Source organism: Vigna radiata, chromosome 6, assembly GCF_000741045.1.
Source record: "Vigna radiata var. radiata cultivar VC1973A chromosome 6, Vradiata_ver6, whole genome shotgun sequence".
In the NCBI taxonomy this organism is placed as follows: Eukaryota; Viridiplantae; Streptophyta; class Magnoliopsida; order Fabales; family Fabaceae; genus Vigna; species Vigna radiata.
The window spans coordinates 7554424-7572386 of record NC_028356.1 but is presented as its reverse complement, the minus strand read 5'-3'; the positions used below and the strand labels follow the sequence as shown (position 1 = coordinate 7572386).

The 17963-nt window shown below is 29.0% G+C and overlaps 1 protein-coding gene across 1 annotated transcript; it reads left to right on the top strand.

Moving 5' to 3' along the window:
* Positions 1–2599: 2599 nt before the first annotated feature.
* On the top strand, positions 2600–6672 carry LOC106763990 (histone-lysine N-methyltransferase setd3). The gene is made up of 6 exons (XM_014648181.2): positions 2600–2873; positions 3130–3277; positions 3577–3708; positions 3826–3966; positions 4317–4610; positions 5687–6672. Exons 1-6 carry the CDS (start codon positions 2719–2721, stop codon positions 6308–6310), a joined length of 1494 nt encoding a protein of 497 aa, XP_014503667.1. The 5' UTR covers positions 2600–2718; the 3' UTR covers positions 6311–6672.
* The last annotated feature ends 11291 nt before the right edge of the window (positions 6673–17963 follow it).

Here is a 17963-nt window from a genome sequence, read left to right as displayed (position 1 = left end):
CGGGCGCCCCAAAAGGGCGTTGGGCGCCCTTCAGCTCGCACTTTTTCTCAATTTTTGGCGCTTGGGTGCCCCAAAAAGGGCGCTGGGCGTGACTTTTTGCTGACTTGACACCCTTGACCTATAAAAGGCTCACATTCTTCGAGGGTTAAAACTTCTTGGCGGCTGAAGCTCTGAAGCATCGTTTGACACCTCTTGAAGCTGGTTTTGGACTGTGGGAGCTCTCCTTTCCTTCTCCTTGGGTCTCCTTCTACCCCATTTTCTTCCATGGTAAGCTCAAGCTCTCCATGACTATGGAGAACTAAGTTCTTTTATGTTGGGGAATGATGTAAACTATACAAACTTTTTGTACATGCACTTGTTCTAAATGAAAATATGCTTTTCTCATTACTTGTTAGTGTTTATTTCTATGCTTAAAGCTTGTTATGACTTGATCAACCATGACATGATGTTTGGGTTTGCTTAGTATTGGGAAATATTTTGTGAACCTTGAAATGAACATAAGCACCTAAAGGAAACAGTGTCTAGGGATAGAGTTAGAACATTTGGTTGTCTTAAACTTCTTTTCTTAATGCGGGTGAACTTGTTGGNTTGCCAAGGGATTGGGATTTTACAAGTGAACCTAGGCTTTCTCACCAAGGGATTGGATTTAAGTAACTTAGCTAGTTGACAAGAACAAGTTAATGAAGAAGAGTGATTGTGTGCATTTGCATATGATTGTATAATTTGAAATCATTCTCCAACATATTCATTCCACATATTCGTTAATCATCTCATTTTCACGTGTTTTGGCCCCAAGTAGTTCAAACCTTTATTTATGCATGACTTTTAGTTTCATTGCAAAATTCCACACTAAAATGGAATCATTCTTTAGCTTAAATTAGTTAGCAATTATACGATTGTAAAGTAGTGACCGAGTCTCTTGGGAAACGATATCCGGTCTTACCGGTATTACTACTTGAGCGATTTGGTACGCTTGCCAAAGTCTCAACAAACTTCTACAAGTCTTTTAAGCTTGGTTGAAGGAGATCCTCTCATTAAGGAACCAAAAACTATTTTAGATCGCATGATAGTCAAGAAAAGGAGCTAAGCTATGACAAAGGTGATGGTGAAGTAGAAGCATAGCTTACTAGAGGATGTAACTTAGGAATATTTTTTTTTATTTAAAGCAAAAATACCCTCACTTCTAACCTTGAGGACAAGTCTGAAGCTATGGAGGAGAAAATGTTATGAGATTTTGTTGTAACTAGTTTTTGGTAGTTAGAATAACGAATTTCCTCCATTGAAAAGTTAATTAAATAGTTATAAGATTAATAAGTCATTAAATAAGAAATTAACCTTTTGAACCTTATTATTTCTAATATAAACTCTCATTTTATAGCCTCTTTAACCTATTTTGTAATTTTTTAATATATTCCTAAAATTACCTTTAATATTATGTGTGCTCGTAGAGTAAATAATTAGAAAAATGGATGACTATATTGATTTTTTCATGAATATATTTTACACTTAATAAAAATGAATACAATGTATAAAATTCTTTTACACTATTATGTTTTCACAACAAAATTATTATTGGAATATCCAAAATTATTACGTGAAGAAATTATCACTTAAATTTACATAATGTGTTAATCAGGAGAATATTGGAAATATTAAAATATAGTTTAATAGTACTATTTTGAATTTAAATAATTATTAATGTTTATTTTGTTGTCTTAGAAATAGTATTGTTAAAGTTATTTTGTGAATATATTTTTTGACGAGAGTATTATACAAATTTATTTTATTTATAATGATCTTAGGTTTAAAGTATATTTTATTATTGTGAAAATTTGAAAATATAAATTTATTATTTTTAAATAATGTATTAAACGTTTATAATGATTATATTTTTCTATATCAATAAGAAACATTTAATAGTCGCAACATTTAATAAGAAACATTTAATGGTTTGGAATGATTTTTTTTTTTCTAAAAGTTTGGACACAACGTATTATGTTTTTTAATTCAAAATTACAAAATAAACCATTCTTATATGGGTATGTTCCAAGACCCGTAAACCAAATGTTATGGAATGAGTCAGAAAAATTAACTTGTATTGTTTTTATGAGAGATAAACCTGATCTGGTTTTTATGGACTTACTAATATGGAGTTGACTAAAACAAGATAATCTGATCCATATTCTCATCCTTAATTTTCAGGATTTTTAACTAAAATATAAAATAAATTAAATGTCTTAATTTATAATTAACGTTTTAAATTTTGTCACTGATATTAGATATTACTTATAAATAATCAACAAATATAAATTATTATTAAAATATTTTATTTTAAAAATAAATAGTTTTAAATATATGATTTAATGTAACTTAGTTTATGGTTTAAGCCCTTTAATTGCATTAGATTTGTTATTTATGATCTTAGATGCATATGCTAAGACTCAATTTGTGAGAAGGCTTCATGAAATAGGTCAAAGTGCAAATTGAAAGAAAATTATTGAAGATTACTCAAACCAGGTTGACAAAAAGTAAATTTTGGACACGAGGATTGGATTTAGGTACATTTGAATAAAAAAATTGTATAAATTGAAAAAACACATTTGTTTTCTAATGATGAAGAGAGCTCAGAAAAAAAAAAAAAAACTCAAGATGAAACCAAAAGAACCAGGTTAACTTTGCTGGGTTCGGAAGGAACTAGGTTAAGGTGATCAGCAGCAGATGGAGCAGGAACAACAAAACCTTGAAAGCTTCTTAACATGGGCAGCACAACTTGGAATATCAGACTCATCAGCACCCACCAATCAACCTCAATACTGTCTTTCCTCATGTTTGGGTTCTTCTTTATGTGTCGCTCATTTTCCTCACTCTGGCGGGTACTCGCATATCCTTCTTATATACCCTAATTATCGTGCATGTGCGTCATAGTTAATCTAAACTTTGCATTCGATTTATCGTACCAATGACTTTTTGTTACATGTTGATTATTGCCCTCTTACTCTTGATGTGTATTTTCTTTGGTAATTAATCCGACTCTATAATAATAATAATGTAGAGGTTGATGCTTTTGACTTGTTCCTGGTATCAAAGTTTTACCCATTTTTTTTGTGTATTGTTTGGATAATGTTGCAGGAGAGGTTTGGGTGCTGTGAGAGACCTTAAGAAGGGGGAAATCGTTCTCAGAGTTCCAAAATCTGCTTTAATGACAAGAGAGAGTGTTATGGAAGATGAAAAGCTCTGTTTTGTTGTCAGTAGACACTCTTGTCTCTCCTCAGCTCAGGTTTCTTTCTTAGCAGTGTATGTGTTACTGAGTGTAATAGTTTTGTTGCTTGTTTTGTTTATGCTGTTCCTGTAATTTAATTTGTAACAATGTGCTAAAACCATAATAAGTCTTTATCATCTTGTTTTGGTTATTGAACGAAGGTAAATAGTTTTTGTTAAAATTATTGGTGCATTGTTGAACTTGGCTCTGAACACCTATTTGGACATGGCTTCATCCTCATTGTTGTTGTATTGTTGTCTTGTGTATTCTTGGTTGTAACTGAATCTCACATACTTCTGCACTTGTCTATAATGCAGGTATTGATCGTTTGCTTGTTGTATGAAATGGGTAAAGGGAAGACTTCAAGATGGCATCCTTACCTCATGCATTTGCCACACACATATGACATACTAGCGATGTTTGGTGAATTTGAGAAGCGTGCTCTGCAAGTTCAGTTTCTGTTTGACATTTTCGTTTATCTTGTTAGGTTAGATTATAGTATCTTGGCTTATGATAGCTTATCATTGATACTTTGTATAAGAATTAACTTATGAAGTGATTATTAGGTGGATGAAGCTGTGTGGGTCACCGAAAAAGCTATACTGAAGGCCAAATCGGAGTGGAAAGAAGCTCTTGCTTTGATGGAAGATCTCATGTTTAGGCCCCAGTTTTTGACATTAAAGGCTTGGCTTTGGGCTGCTGCAACGGTTAGTCAGTTAGAAACCAGGCTTTTGAGAGGAGATATATGCATGCTAAGAGTAGTATATTTATAAATATTCAATTTTGGATGGACTGAAAACATCTTTAATTTTGGATGTTTATTTATCAACAAACACTTTCTTGCCTTAACATGTACTTACATCCATGCTACTGTGACAGACTTATTTTCACTAATCTGTTTTAAGTTGTGCTACTTAACTATTTCCTCGATAAGAAAAACAAGCTAACTGTATTGAATATTGATTACTTTTTTTTTGGTTGATAAAATAGTTTCTGCCTTCATGTAAATCATCACTCACTCTATGACTTGGTCACATGTGAACTTTGAAAAATGTAGATATCTTCTCGAACATTGCATATACCATGGGATGAAGCCGGATGTTTATGTCCTGTGGGTGACTTGTTTAATTATGATGCACCTGGAGAGGAGTCATCTGACATTGAGGGTTTAGAACATTTTCCATCAAACTCTTCCATTCACGATCCAAACTTATTAAATGGAGGCAAGAATATAATGGTAGATGCAGAACAGTTTGATTCTCATTCTCAAAGATTAACTGATGGTGGGTTTGAGGAAGATGTTAATGCATATTGCTTCTATGCTAGAGCACATTACAAGAAAGGCGATCAGGTATTTAACTATTTCTGGAAATTTTAGTTACTAATTTGAATTAAAATATCAGTTAAAGTTTCTAGATGTGAGAAAACATGAATTAAAATTTCATTTGATTGATTGCATTTTAGGCTCTTGAGTCCATTTTCTTTGTCCTGTTTGGACTATTTGTCCTTGACTTGAATATAGTTTGTAGTCATAGATGTTATGTTTGTATCTATTTGATTAGGATACTGCTTTGAATCAATGATGCTTGGTGGTACCATTTCATGGTGAAGAAATTTAGTGGAGGCTGCCTTATTTCAAGGTTAGGCCTGCCATAACTCTTGGCACAAACTTACCATTGTACTTAGAAATTACCCGTAAATAAAGGATCACTTGTTGGAACAGGATATAAGTCCTTTTCCTTCACAAAGTATCATCCTACCAACTGTGCCAACCCTTATTGGAGATATTTAGTGGTATCATGCTGCACTTCAACTCAACTCTCTATACATGTTAAGTGTTCACCACACAATCTAAGTCTAGAAACCCTTATCAGTTATAACTGTGATTGGATTTCTAAGAAATTGCTATTGTCTTATGTCTAAGTTAATTGAATAAAAGATTAGGATTGGACAAACTGTACACTGGATTTTTTACGCAGCCTTTAGAACTACAGCTTTTAAAATGATGAGAACAAAATTACTCGGCTATGTGGCTTTAAGCTCAGGCAAACTACGGGTGGATGTTCGTATTCAGTAGTATTATGCAATGCATAAGGCTCTTCTCAAGATAGGATTATATTTAGGATATGGAGCAGTAAACGTAGCTTCTGTTTGGTTTACATATCCAATTCAGAGTGTGAAAGTTACTAATGTATTTTCTCAATAAATATAAATGTAATTTATCATAAATCTTACCTGGAACTAAAATTCTATAAACAAAGTTACTTGCTTGTCTCCTGTAAATTATTAATTTTGCAGGGACTGATATTTTCTAATCCTACTTCCATTTGAATATTTTCAAGTGGTCACTAGTACCATATCTGTTTTCACTCTCTACGTTCCATTGTTTAGTAAATAAAGAATTACTAATTACTTTATCTTTACCAGGTTCTATTATGCTATGGAACTTACACAAATTTGGAGCTTCTTGAACACTACGGCTTTCTCCTGCAAGAAAATCCAAATGACAAGGTTTTTATCCCTTTGGAACCAGCTATATATTTTTCCACTTCATGGTCTATGGAATCACTCTATATCCATCATAATGGGAAGCCTTCATTTGCACTACTTGCTGCATTGCGGTTGTGGGCAACCCCTCAAAACAAAAGGAAGTCTGTCGGACATCTTGTGTATTCTGGTTCCCAACTGTCAGCAGACAATGAAATTTTCATCACGAAATGGCTGTCCAAAACTTGTGCGACTGTGTTAAAGAATCTGCCGACATCTATTGATGAAGACACCTTGCTCTTGAATGCAATGCACAGTAGCCAAGATTTTTTCACTTTCATGGAGATCACAAAACCTATGTCTTCCAGGGATGAGATCTATGCCTTCTTAGATGCACATGATATGAAAGGTGCACATAGTTTCACTGGCGTAATATTATCTAGAAAAGCAAGAAGGTCCATGGAAAGGTGGAAATTAGCTGTCCAATGGAGACTGAAGTATAAGAAAGTCCTTTCTGATTGTATCACTTATTGCAATGAAATACTAGATTCTTTCATAAAATAATGCTTTGGTATACTGGTTACGGTATATTTAAGGTTTTTCTTTGCTCTTTATCCTTCTTCAGATGATAGTTTGTTATTGATTGAAAGAAGGAAGAGAAAGAACATTATTTTACCGGAAATAGGAAAGCTAACCTTGTGTAACAACAATAATTTGAAGCTTTTGCAGATGTCTGCTATCATTATATGGATGATTTTAGAAGAGTATTTAGATGTTTAGCAGACAATATTTTTTTACTGGTTTTCTGTTCTGACATTCAATTTCTGATGCGAAGAGATGTTGACGAAATTCTAACAATGCATATACAAGGAAGGCACTACAAGTTATTATGTAACTTTAATGTCTTTAATCACTTCAATGTTATTATACTGCAAGGCGTATCCAGATAATGTGATTTGATTGAAATTGGGTTAAACCTGAAGGTTTAGTAGCAGTATAGGAAATCCTTGATGAACATAATTATAAATTTCATTCAACATATAATTTATCTGCAAGATAATAATCCTTTATAAATGAGTCAAATATTCATCTAAGGTTTAATGATTTAACTGTAATTGAACCGGTTTCGATAAATAATGTATAATACTACTTTTTAAATATAATCTCATAAATTTATAATAAAAAACCAAAAAATATTCTAAACATACAAAAGTTTAAATGAAATATAATAATTTGTTAATAAATTACAATAAGAAGAACAAATTTACATAACAAATAAAACAAAGTAAAAAAATGATATAAATAACTAAATTATATGTTTTAGACAAAACAATTGATTAAATAATTTATATCAATTTGTAAATATTAATAAATATAATTTTTTAAGATAAATTAAAAAAAAAACGAAACTTGTTTTCAGTTCACCCATATGCTACTTCCTTCCAGCCATTTAAGAGTTAAATAAATATCAATTATTTCTGTTATCCTCATAATTTTTATTTTTTATTTCCTAAACATCTCTGTCCTCTGTATATTTTAAAAATCTTCAGAATTATTAGTATAACTATAGATTGATCAATTTCTTAATTAAATTTTTAAAATTTTCAAATTTGTCATGTACAATTTTATGATTCTATCCTTAAAATTTTGAAATTTGACAAATTCATCAATTTTCAGTACTGAAAAATAAAAGTTATATTTTTGTTACTTGTAATTACTTAGTGTCAAAAGGATAAATTGGATCAATTTTCAGTACAGAAAAATAAAACAAGGAACAAATACTGCAAAATATTTTCAGAACCTTGTGATTGTAATGTGATCAAAATTAGCATCGAAGAATACATCTAGAACAAAAATTTTCAATGAAACAATTTTTTTCAGGTTAAAATATAGAATAAAATCATAAATATAAAAAAAAAGACACATTTCATCCTTGTTGAATCCCATTAATCTCTACTTGCTCGATACTCAAAGATTAAAACTGAAACAATGAAACTATACAGAAAACCCCAAATTTCCCAAATCAAATGAAGTGTTTAAAATCTTAATAAAATACTTGTGCAGACAAAAAAAAACTCATAAGCAAATATATGTAAAGGGAGATGGATCAGATTTATTTGGCTTGGTTTCTCAAAAGAGAAAAATCGCACAGTTTGTTCAGCGTCGATCACCTGGGGAAAAAATCATCACTTCCATCTCCAAATCACCATGCACATTCAAATGTTAACACCAATACAACCTAAAATATATATTCGAGAACAAAATTTTACTCAAATAAGATATAAAAAAAAACCTTTAACATAATATAATTTGAGGGAAAAATTTTAAAGAAAATAAAAGTTGAGTTTGGGAAAAAGAGTAGTGTTGCAGTGAAGAAGGTGACGCAGTCTTTCATACAGATAGAAGAAAACCCTAATTTGAGGTTGGGTGAAAATTCTAGTTCTCGGTTGTCTTTATAAAGACCAAGGAAGCGGGTTAGTTCTGTTAGGCCCATGGTACTAATTCGGCCTTAGTTTGAGTTTTTATATGGTGTATCATTATGTACCTCCAACTCTTTCCTTTTACACCTTCAAATTTCAATAAAATATCAATTTCGTTCTTAATTAAAAATATATTTAATTTGTAAAAATTAAAAAGAATTATTCTTAAAGAATTTTACTTCAGAATATTTGATTTTGCACTTTCAACTTTTTGAAAAATTTAAATTTAAATTTTAATAAATATATATTCTTTTAATTTTTCTCCTGTATACCTTCAAAACTACACTCATTTAACAAATTTTAAAATCGATGGATTTCAAATCCTATTCATAATTTTTTTTAAATTTTATTTTTAGATTTAAATTTAACAATAATCTAATTTAATTTAAAATTTTAATATTATTTAATTTACTTTTTATCTTAATAATTATTAAAATATAATTTCTATTATTATAATAGTTATACTAAAAAAATAAAATTAATTTAAATAAAAGTAGTAATAATGAAAAAAAAAAGAAAAAGAATAATAATATAAAATATGATTTAATATATTTAAATATATTAAATCATATTAAAATACTAAATTAAATTAAATATATGTGTCATTCATGTGTTTTAAAATATTACATGCAACAGAGCTTGAACGGGTTGTTCATGTTGATGAGGTCTTTACACAAACTTATACTTGCAACGGGATTGACGAACATGTTGATGAGAGGTCTCGCAAAACCATTGTAATAAACTTTTTAACAACATTCAATTTCGTACTCTTTTCTCACACTTTCAAATTCATGTTACTAACATTTTCTATCTTATTTAACAAGAAGATTTTTTTGCGAGATTGACACAAACGAGACCAGAGGGGGGATCTGATCTTGATGGTAGAGTAGATGCAAATGGAGAAATGATCAGGACTCAATGTTGGGTTGATACTGTCGGGGGAAAAAAGAAAGAACGACTGTATGAGGTAGGACAACTTGCCTGTCATTATAGTGCTGAAAAAGGAGGAATATTCAGACATCAACCATATACCTCTACCACATTTGACCCCAACAATGTTGTCAGTAAAGACGCTTATGATTCACTTCTAGCCAAATTTGAAAATATGGAAAATCTGGTTAGGACATAGGTACCTCAACAAGGACATACCGCCCCATCATCATCCCAGCAGCCATGTCCACCTCAACAGCCTCCTTCCCAGACAACAGCTGTGCAAGACGAAGATAGTGATAATTCTGATGATTATCATAGGTTTTGATATTTAGGAACTTTAAAAAACATATAGTTAGGTTTTCTTTTTTAAAAACTTTGTTTTGACACTTATCAAACTTTGAAGTTATATTGAAATTAGTATTTTATTATCAAACTTTGTTTTGCATTTAGTCTCTTTTGAAACTTAGAATGATTGAAGTTTTCTTGATGAATATTGAATGATTGCATTTGAATTGCCTGGATAAATTGATGTTTGATATATTTTAATATATATCAATAATTTATATCTAATATTAATATATTTTGACTATTAACAATAATTTAATATTTGAATATGTTTTACATTTAATAACAACTGAAATAAATTATTTAATAATAGTTTGAATTTTTGAGGATATAAAGAATTTTAAATATAATTTGAAAGTCATTAATTTTAAGTAGTCCAACGAAATCCTAAAATTTTAATTTCTTTCAAATATTCTAATTGAAAATACTATTTTCTCACGAAACATTTTAAATTCTAAAAAAAGTTAATTGTCCTTAAAATATCTTATCCAAATATATTATAAAACACATAATTGAAGAAAAAAAAATTATAAAAGAAACTTAAAAAGACAATAAAAAAAATTAAATCATTTCGCCAATAAATCTTCCTAATGATAAGAAATAGATTTTAAGTATAATTTAATCTTATAAAATATTAATGGATGGTTCGATAACAAGTGAAACAATATGTCTAATAAGTAAGTCTAATTAGGATAGACTTTAACCCATAACTTATATAGTAAGATTTACATCTATTTATATTATAATACAATTTGCTTATTATTAATTTCTGATTAAAATTACTTTTATGAAGGTTTAACTAACACTAAATGAATTTGAATTGTTTACTTTTATATATATTTATTCATTTTTGTTTTTTTATTCTTTCTTGTATAGTTAAAGTATGAAAAAAAAAATAAAAACATTCATTTTTTTTCTTTCAAATTTTGAAAATTTATATTTTTTTATAAATTTTTTTATCTTGTTGATTATATGCAATTTATATAAATTTATATTTTTATAAATTTTAGTTAAAGTATACCAATTTTTTTATGCATGAATGTTGATTATATCTTATTTATTTTTCTTATTTTTTACTTTATTTATCCCATTTCATATTTATTATTTATCTTGTTGTATTACTATAAAAATAGACAATTCCACCAGTTTCTCCACCATCACTCATTATATTTTTGATAGAAGAAATGATCCATATATTGTTCTTTGTTTTATGTTTAGTGAATATCCATGATAGTTATAGAGTTCATGGCATTCAGCACACGCTCCAAAAAGATTTGGAGTTGGAAAGAGAATTGAAACTCACATTAACAAATCTCCTCTCAAGAGTATTCAAGTAATTTATATTTTCCATATATTTCATTAGTGATTTTCTTTCTTTAGTTGAATTTGACGTTGTTATTTGCTCCGATAAAAAAACTTCATATATGTTGTATTGTTTTTTATTTTATAGATAAAATATGGATATATCGTTGATTGTATTGATATTTATAAACAACCAGTATTTGATCATCCTTTGTTAAGGAATCATAAGTTACAACAGGTATGCTATTTTGAACATTCTCAATTTTTTTTTTTCTGATTATATTGTTTTTGTTTTATTTAAGTGTTAACTTTGATGTGAAATTGGAATTCCTCGGTGTTCAAATTTTTGATACAATTTGGTTTCAAAACTTTAAAAATAATATATATAATTTTTTTAAAAGTAATTTTAGAGACTAAAATGTAAGTTACACATGAAGACAAATTTTAATTTGGTGATAAAGTTAAAAAAATTAAAAATATATCTAACACTTTATTTTATAATAGAGAAAACTCAGTTTTCAAAACTCATTTGAAAAGACAAGTCGGAAGAACTCTTCTACTAAACTTATATTTGGACTTGAGAAAGATGAATGTTCAAGATGAACTCTTCCTATCAGAAGAACAACAAAAGATAACCTCATTCAAAGCAAATTATTATCCAATAATCATGTCTTGCTTCAAAATATTCCTGGTGTCCATGTAAGTTTTTTCTTGTATAACAAAATTGAAAATGTTAATTTGTTTCTATATTAACCATCTAACCTTCCAATTTGAATAATTATTTGAATCTTCTAAATTTTGTAGCTTGGAGAAGTTTATCTCATCCCATTCTTTGGTCCTTATTACAAAGTAAGTGGAACTAATAGCATTTATAATCCAGATGTTAGGGAAAATGATCAAATAAGTTTTTCTTATTTGTGGGTTCGAAATGGACCTGTAGATACTAGTAACAAAATCACTTTCGGATGGCATGTGAGTTTTAATTTGGTCTTATAATCATTTTAATTTTACATATATAAAATGAGTTTTAGTTTATACTCATTATTTTAATTTGTGTGCCAATTTACACAGGTGGCTCCAGGAATTTATGGTGATAGTAAAACTTATATTTTCGCAGCATGGACAGTAAGAAGAAATTTATTTACATGATTCTAATCTTAAACATGTTTATTTTTTTAAAAATCTAATATGGTATTTGATGGAAATGTAGTCCGATAATTTCAAAAAAATAGGATGCTACAATGTATATTGTTCAGGATTTGTTCAAACTCATCCAGGAGCGTATCATGACAATTCTGATTGTTATGGTGTTGATTATTATGAAGATCTCGGAGGACTAAAGGAGTTCTGTCTCCAATTTGGAGGATCGGGTGGTAACTGTATTAATTGATGTTAAGAGTAATAATACCAGATATACTTTTACATTTATTTGATACAGAATATAAAAGTGAAATTATCATAAAAATATAAATTTTTGTATTTAAAAAAAAAATAATAATATCAGATAAATGTAAATAATTTAGGTATGCTAAAAAATATTTTTCTTTATGTTAATTAAAAATTTAATCAAATTCAAGGCTTCTTTACATATTCAACTTAAAACTTTATTTATTTTCCTTCTATTATTTTCTCTCAGACATCAATCCTCTTAAATATCATTTCAAGTTTTACATTCTCTATAATCATAATAATTAATTATCTTGCATAGTTTGCATAGTTATGAATATATTTTATATCACTTATATAATTTAATCTCTATATAGTATGATATTTAATTTCGTTAAACAATTCATTATTGCATATGCAGAACACGTAAATTAGACAGAGAACTATAATACCAGTAATTTAATTACTTGGTTGGCAGGGTTATGTAAAACGGAGGTTCTCGATGTTAATTTTTTTGTCGACGGTCAACACAAAAATGAATTATATAAATAGTAACCATAAATGATAAAAATAATTAATAAATAACATATATAAAGAATCTACCCACATTTATTCACATAGTAGGAAAGGAAATTACCGAACTGGGAAGAAACAGTTTAATATTTCATTTATATATAAAAATAGATATATTAAAATTAGTGTGATATATTAAATATTTCATATGAATAGTATATTAACTTATGTATTATTGTTCTATTATGACAATTTTTTTTATTGAAAGTATTGATAATAATACTATATTTTTAAAAAAAGTTATACCAATTAATATAATTTAATCTGTCTATATTACTTAATATAGCATGACATTTAATTTCATTAAATAATGAGCAGGAATTAGTGTATTCGAATTGAATTATTTGTAGAAATGTTTAAATACGTTAGTCAATAAATAATTTAAGATAATTTTGCACTATTTAAAATAATTAGGTTCAGTTATATATAATAACTGGGTCTAAACTTCTAAAATTTTCTCCTTGAAAATGAATTATGAATGGTGGGAGATTGATCCCATTACATATATTTCAAAAGTGGAGATAGTTTAAATTAAAATTTTCTCATTGAAAATGAATTATGAATGGTGGGAGATTGATCCCATTCCAAATTTGACATATATTTCAAAAATGGAATAGTTTAAGTTAATGAAACTCAGTTACTTTAATATTATGATTTATATAAATAATTTTGTTATAAATGAATTTCATTATTTTAAGATGTATCATCTTTTTATAAAATACTTTTTTACAATTCTTTACCTTCTCTTTAGGAGTTCCTGAATCATCTCTTTGATGATCACGAGGTGCCTAATCGACCATGGCGACAAAGTCTACATTCTTATATGATCAATTTATGTAATAGAGCAAGTAAGTTTCAGCTTCTTTTTGCTCTTAACTCTTTAATCGAGTCAATGCATGGAAGTTTCCATTGCATGTGTGTCTTGTGATTTTCTTTGTGGACCTCTCTGGTTTCATCATCCTGTTTACTTCCATGCTTATGTTTTGATTGAATTGTGATGCATTATTGGATTGTTTATGGTGCTTTGATGTATGATCAATGATGTTATATGTTGGTATTCAATGTGAAAGTGAAAGTTTATGGACATATGTATGATTTCAAATGGTTTTCAAGGTTGGTAAAGAGAATTCCAAAGAGGAATATCTTATTGGGGGATTCATGTATAAATAGTATAAATTGTAAGAAACCGATATGGGGTTATTCTGACACTCTAATGATCATCTATATGCTCAATTAGAGAGTGACAAGTCATGTCGTGAGAGGAGCACGAGGTCATAGCCTGAGGGCCTCTCTTCATGGTGGCAAAAAGGCGTTTTAAGGACTAACCTTGTGTGACAACTTTGAGTGGGTCATCTGTTTCACCACACAAGTGCATAACCTTCCATGGCTCGACATTTATACTATATTCTAGAAGGGTTTGGCCAAGTCCGAGTCAGTGGTGTGAATGAGAAAGATGTTTTGATATGTGTGAATGAGGGAAGATGTTCTATTACTTGTGTAATTTAAATTGTATGTTGAATTTTATTTCTACCATGTTAAACTATTTTATCATTGGCTTACCCTTGTTTTTGTTTTTGTTTGTCTGTATGTTTTTTTTTTTCTTTTGTGATAATCACCTTAATGAGTGTGAGCTTAGGGAAAACATATTTCCAATTGTCTCAACGTAGGAATTGGTGCTGAAACAACAATATATATAACTTCTTTTGTTCTCCAAGTATAGATTTTTTTTATTTCTTTTCTTGAAATCTCAAGTTTATTATAAATTATTTTCTGGGTTAAATATGTTTTTAGTCCCTCAACTATCAAGCGTTTTAGGGTTTAGTCCCTCTTCCAAAGTTTGCTTCACTTTCATCCTTCTTCTTAATGAAATTGTATATTTTGGTCCTCCATGACTAACGACGTTATTTTTTTTTGACGTGGCTAACGGTGTAACACGTGTAAAACCAATTCTAATTTTTCTTTTGACTATAATTAAAATTAAAAGAAAAATCATTAAATTATAGGTCAAAACTGGAATCGAATTTCTTATTTGTTCATGGGTTCATCTTCTAGATGCACTCTTTTCTTCTCCATCCTTAACCAGCCATGGCCAATTATTGTTCCAGACCAATTTCAAGTTACTATCCAAAACCCAAACTGTTCCAACATTTCCCATTACTATGTATAAGAAAACAATCATACCAAAACATTCTAGACCAAACTATCAATACAAGTCAAATATACACCAATTATAATCTTTTATAATACCGTGCACAAAATTTCTAGTTTTAAATGTATAAATCAAATACAAAAACATGTATCATATCATTCTCATCTTTTCCCTAACCTTAATATTGTTATTGAAGTACTCATCATTTTCATTTTATAAAAACCCATTCAACAAACCATCAATTTGTTCGCAGTTAGAACAAAGGACATAATCGAAACTATTATCCAATCAATTAACCCATCAAGATAAAATAACCCCCCAAACTTGGACATTTTGCTCTTCCTCACTACTTTACCCTTTCCACCAGGTTTCCCAACTTCACACGTTTTGCATTCCATTCGAATAATTTTCAAACCCTAGAATTAATTCCCTAACCTTGAATTCTTCTTCTCCTTTACTTCTTTGAAACCCCCACCTTCCTTTCCTTTAATTCCCCTTTTTGTTACTCGAACAATAGCAGTTACCGATCTCTCTTGCACAAGTGATTCCTTTACTTTCGGTACAACATTTTGTTAATTAATAATTATAACTAGAGAAGGGGGAAGAAATGTGGAATGCCCTCCACTCCAATTTTTGGGGGAATAGGTTTACGGAAGGGAGGAAGGAAAGAAAAAGTAAGAGACAATGGAAAGTATATGATAAATGTTGTGATTTGAGATGAAGATAGACAAAAGGAAAAAATAAGGTCAAAAGGAGATGGAATCATGGTCAGAAGAAAAATGTCTGCAATAGTTGGAGATGGACCTGGTGTTGGCCATGACTGGTTGAAGATGAAGAAGAAAAGAGTATCCACAGAAGATGAACCCTTGAAGGAAGAAAAAAGAGAATTCCAATTTTAACCCTATAATTTAATATTTTTTCTTTTAATTTTAATTACAGTTAGAATCAAAATTAGAATTAGCCTTACCCGTGACACACCGTTAGCCATGTTAGAAAAAAATTAACCCATTTAATCATTGAGGACTAAAGATTACAGTTTCATTAAGGAGAAGGATAAAAATGAAGCAAACTTTGGAAAAGAAACTAAATCTAAAAACACTAATAGTTAAGAGACTAAATTCAGATTTAACCCTTATTTTTTTTATAGCTTTTACTTTAATGATTTTATATTATAAAATAAGATATTATAATCCATACTTAAATCTATAATCCTGAAAAAAATATGTGATTAAATGCACATCAGACAAAAAAAAACAATTAAAAGTACTATATACATTTAACTTTGCATACGGCAACCAAAAATATAATTATTTTGGAGAAAAAAAATATATAAATAGGATTTCATTAAAAAAAAAGTATAAAATTATTATAATTTCATTCTTAAGAAATAACTTGTCACATCAATTGGTGTAATAAATTGTCTAACCTAGTAACAATGCTTTTAAAAGTGTATAAAAGTAAATTTGAGATGTTTTTATATATCTTATTTTTTTCTCAAAATCTAATCCTTATATATAATGGCATGGGTCTTATTTCATGAATTGTTGGGGAACCTACAACATATATAATAATGAAATTAAATTAATTTATTTTATAACTCATGTCATTTCAATTGAGTAAATATTAAAACCAGATACAATAGATAATTAAATATAAAAAGAGAAAATAATTAATATATATTTTTATATTCTCTCTTCCTTATTTAATTTATTTTCTTTCTAATAATCGATCTCAAATTTATTGATTTCTATTACATTTTATCTTTTTTTACAAAAAAAAAAATCCTTTCTTTTTTTAAACTTAAAGTCAAACCCAAAAACCGTATCAACACTTAATTCTAACATTTTGTTTTGTCTTTAAAACCCTCACCATTTTTTCTTAAATTTCTCATCTGTTCTCCTTCTGACTAATAGTAGTTGCACAATTGGGAGATGAGAGCTTTTCAACTCCACATGCCTAAGATCAATCCCAGAGCAAATGAATGTCTTTGTCTCCTTCTACTTTTCGTTGGGACACCTTGAGATCATATGCAAACACTTCCCTTTCTCTTGCATGTGCCATTATAGAGTTTCTTAAGAATTTTCTCTTGGTTGTGCTTTCAAGGAAATCTTTCGAGTAGTCACTTGAGTTATTTTCCGGTTTTAGAGATACCTTGAAGTTTTGGAGCTTTAGATAATTTTGAAGGAGTAAGAAACTGTCCAAAACTAGAGTGAAGGAAGCTATACATTTTTCTACTTGCTTGATGAATTTTTGTGTGGGTTTGGCTGTGTGACGATGTGTTGATTTCTGTAAATGGTAACTCTGATGGGGTTGTTGATTTTATTCCTTATGAGTGTGAGGGCAAAAATTCCTAATTTTACATGTCTTGACGTGAATGTGTTATGGAAATTTAAGGGTTTTGTTTAATGAATGTTAATTGAGATAAATTTGAATTATTTGGAGGTTGTAACATTGTTTGGAATTGTTTTTTATTTGGCATAATTGAGTTTGATTGTTCTTGTAAACTGGATAGTGACTAAACTAGAAAATTTGAGTTTTTGAATTGGTAGTGTATTTAAAATATTGAAACTTAATTATTATAAAAATAAAAGTTTACAGTATAAATATAATTTTTATAAATGAATTTCATTATCTTAAAATCACATCATCTTTTTAAACACATTTTTTTAGAGTTCTCTTCTTTTTCTCTAGATTTTCTCACCGTACATTAATATGTTTAAAGATTGGAGACCGCTAAGAGAATCCTTTATGTGAATTCTCCACTTCGGTTCAATTAATTTTTCCAAAAGTAAGTTGGTTTTCTTACCTCTTTTCTTGGTCTGTTTGTTCTTTTTGTACACGTGGGTCGTTTTGGTTGCATGTAGTGTTTAAGCTCTAGAAGAGTTTTTATCAATCAATGGTCTTAATGGTGTGTTCTGATCGTGTTTGTGTTATTCATAGAAGTAAATAGAGTTTCCTGTGCATCTAGAGTTGTTTTTCATAGGTGTTTTTACCTATAACAATAACTATCAGACAAGTATAAGTATGACATCTTATGAGGGTCTGTATG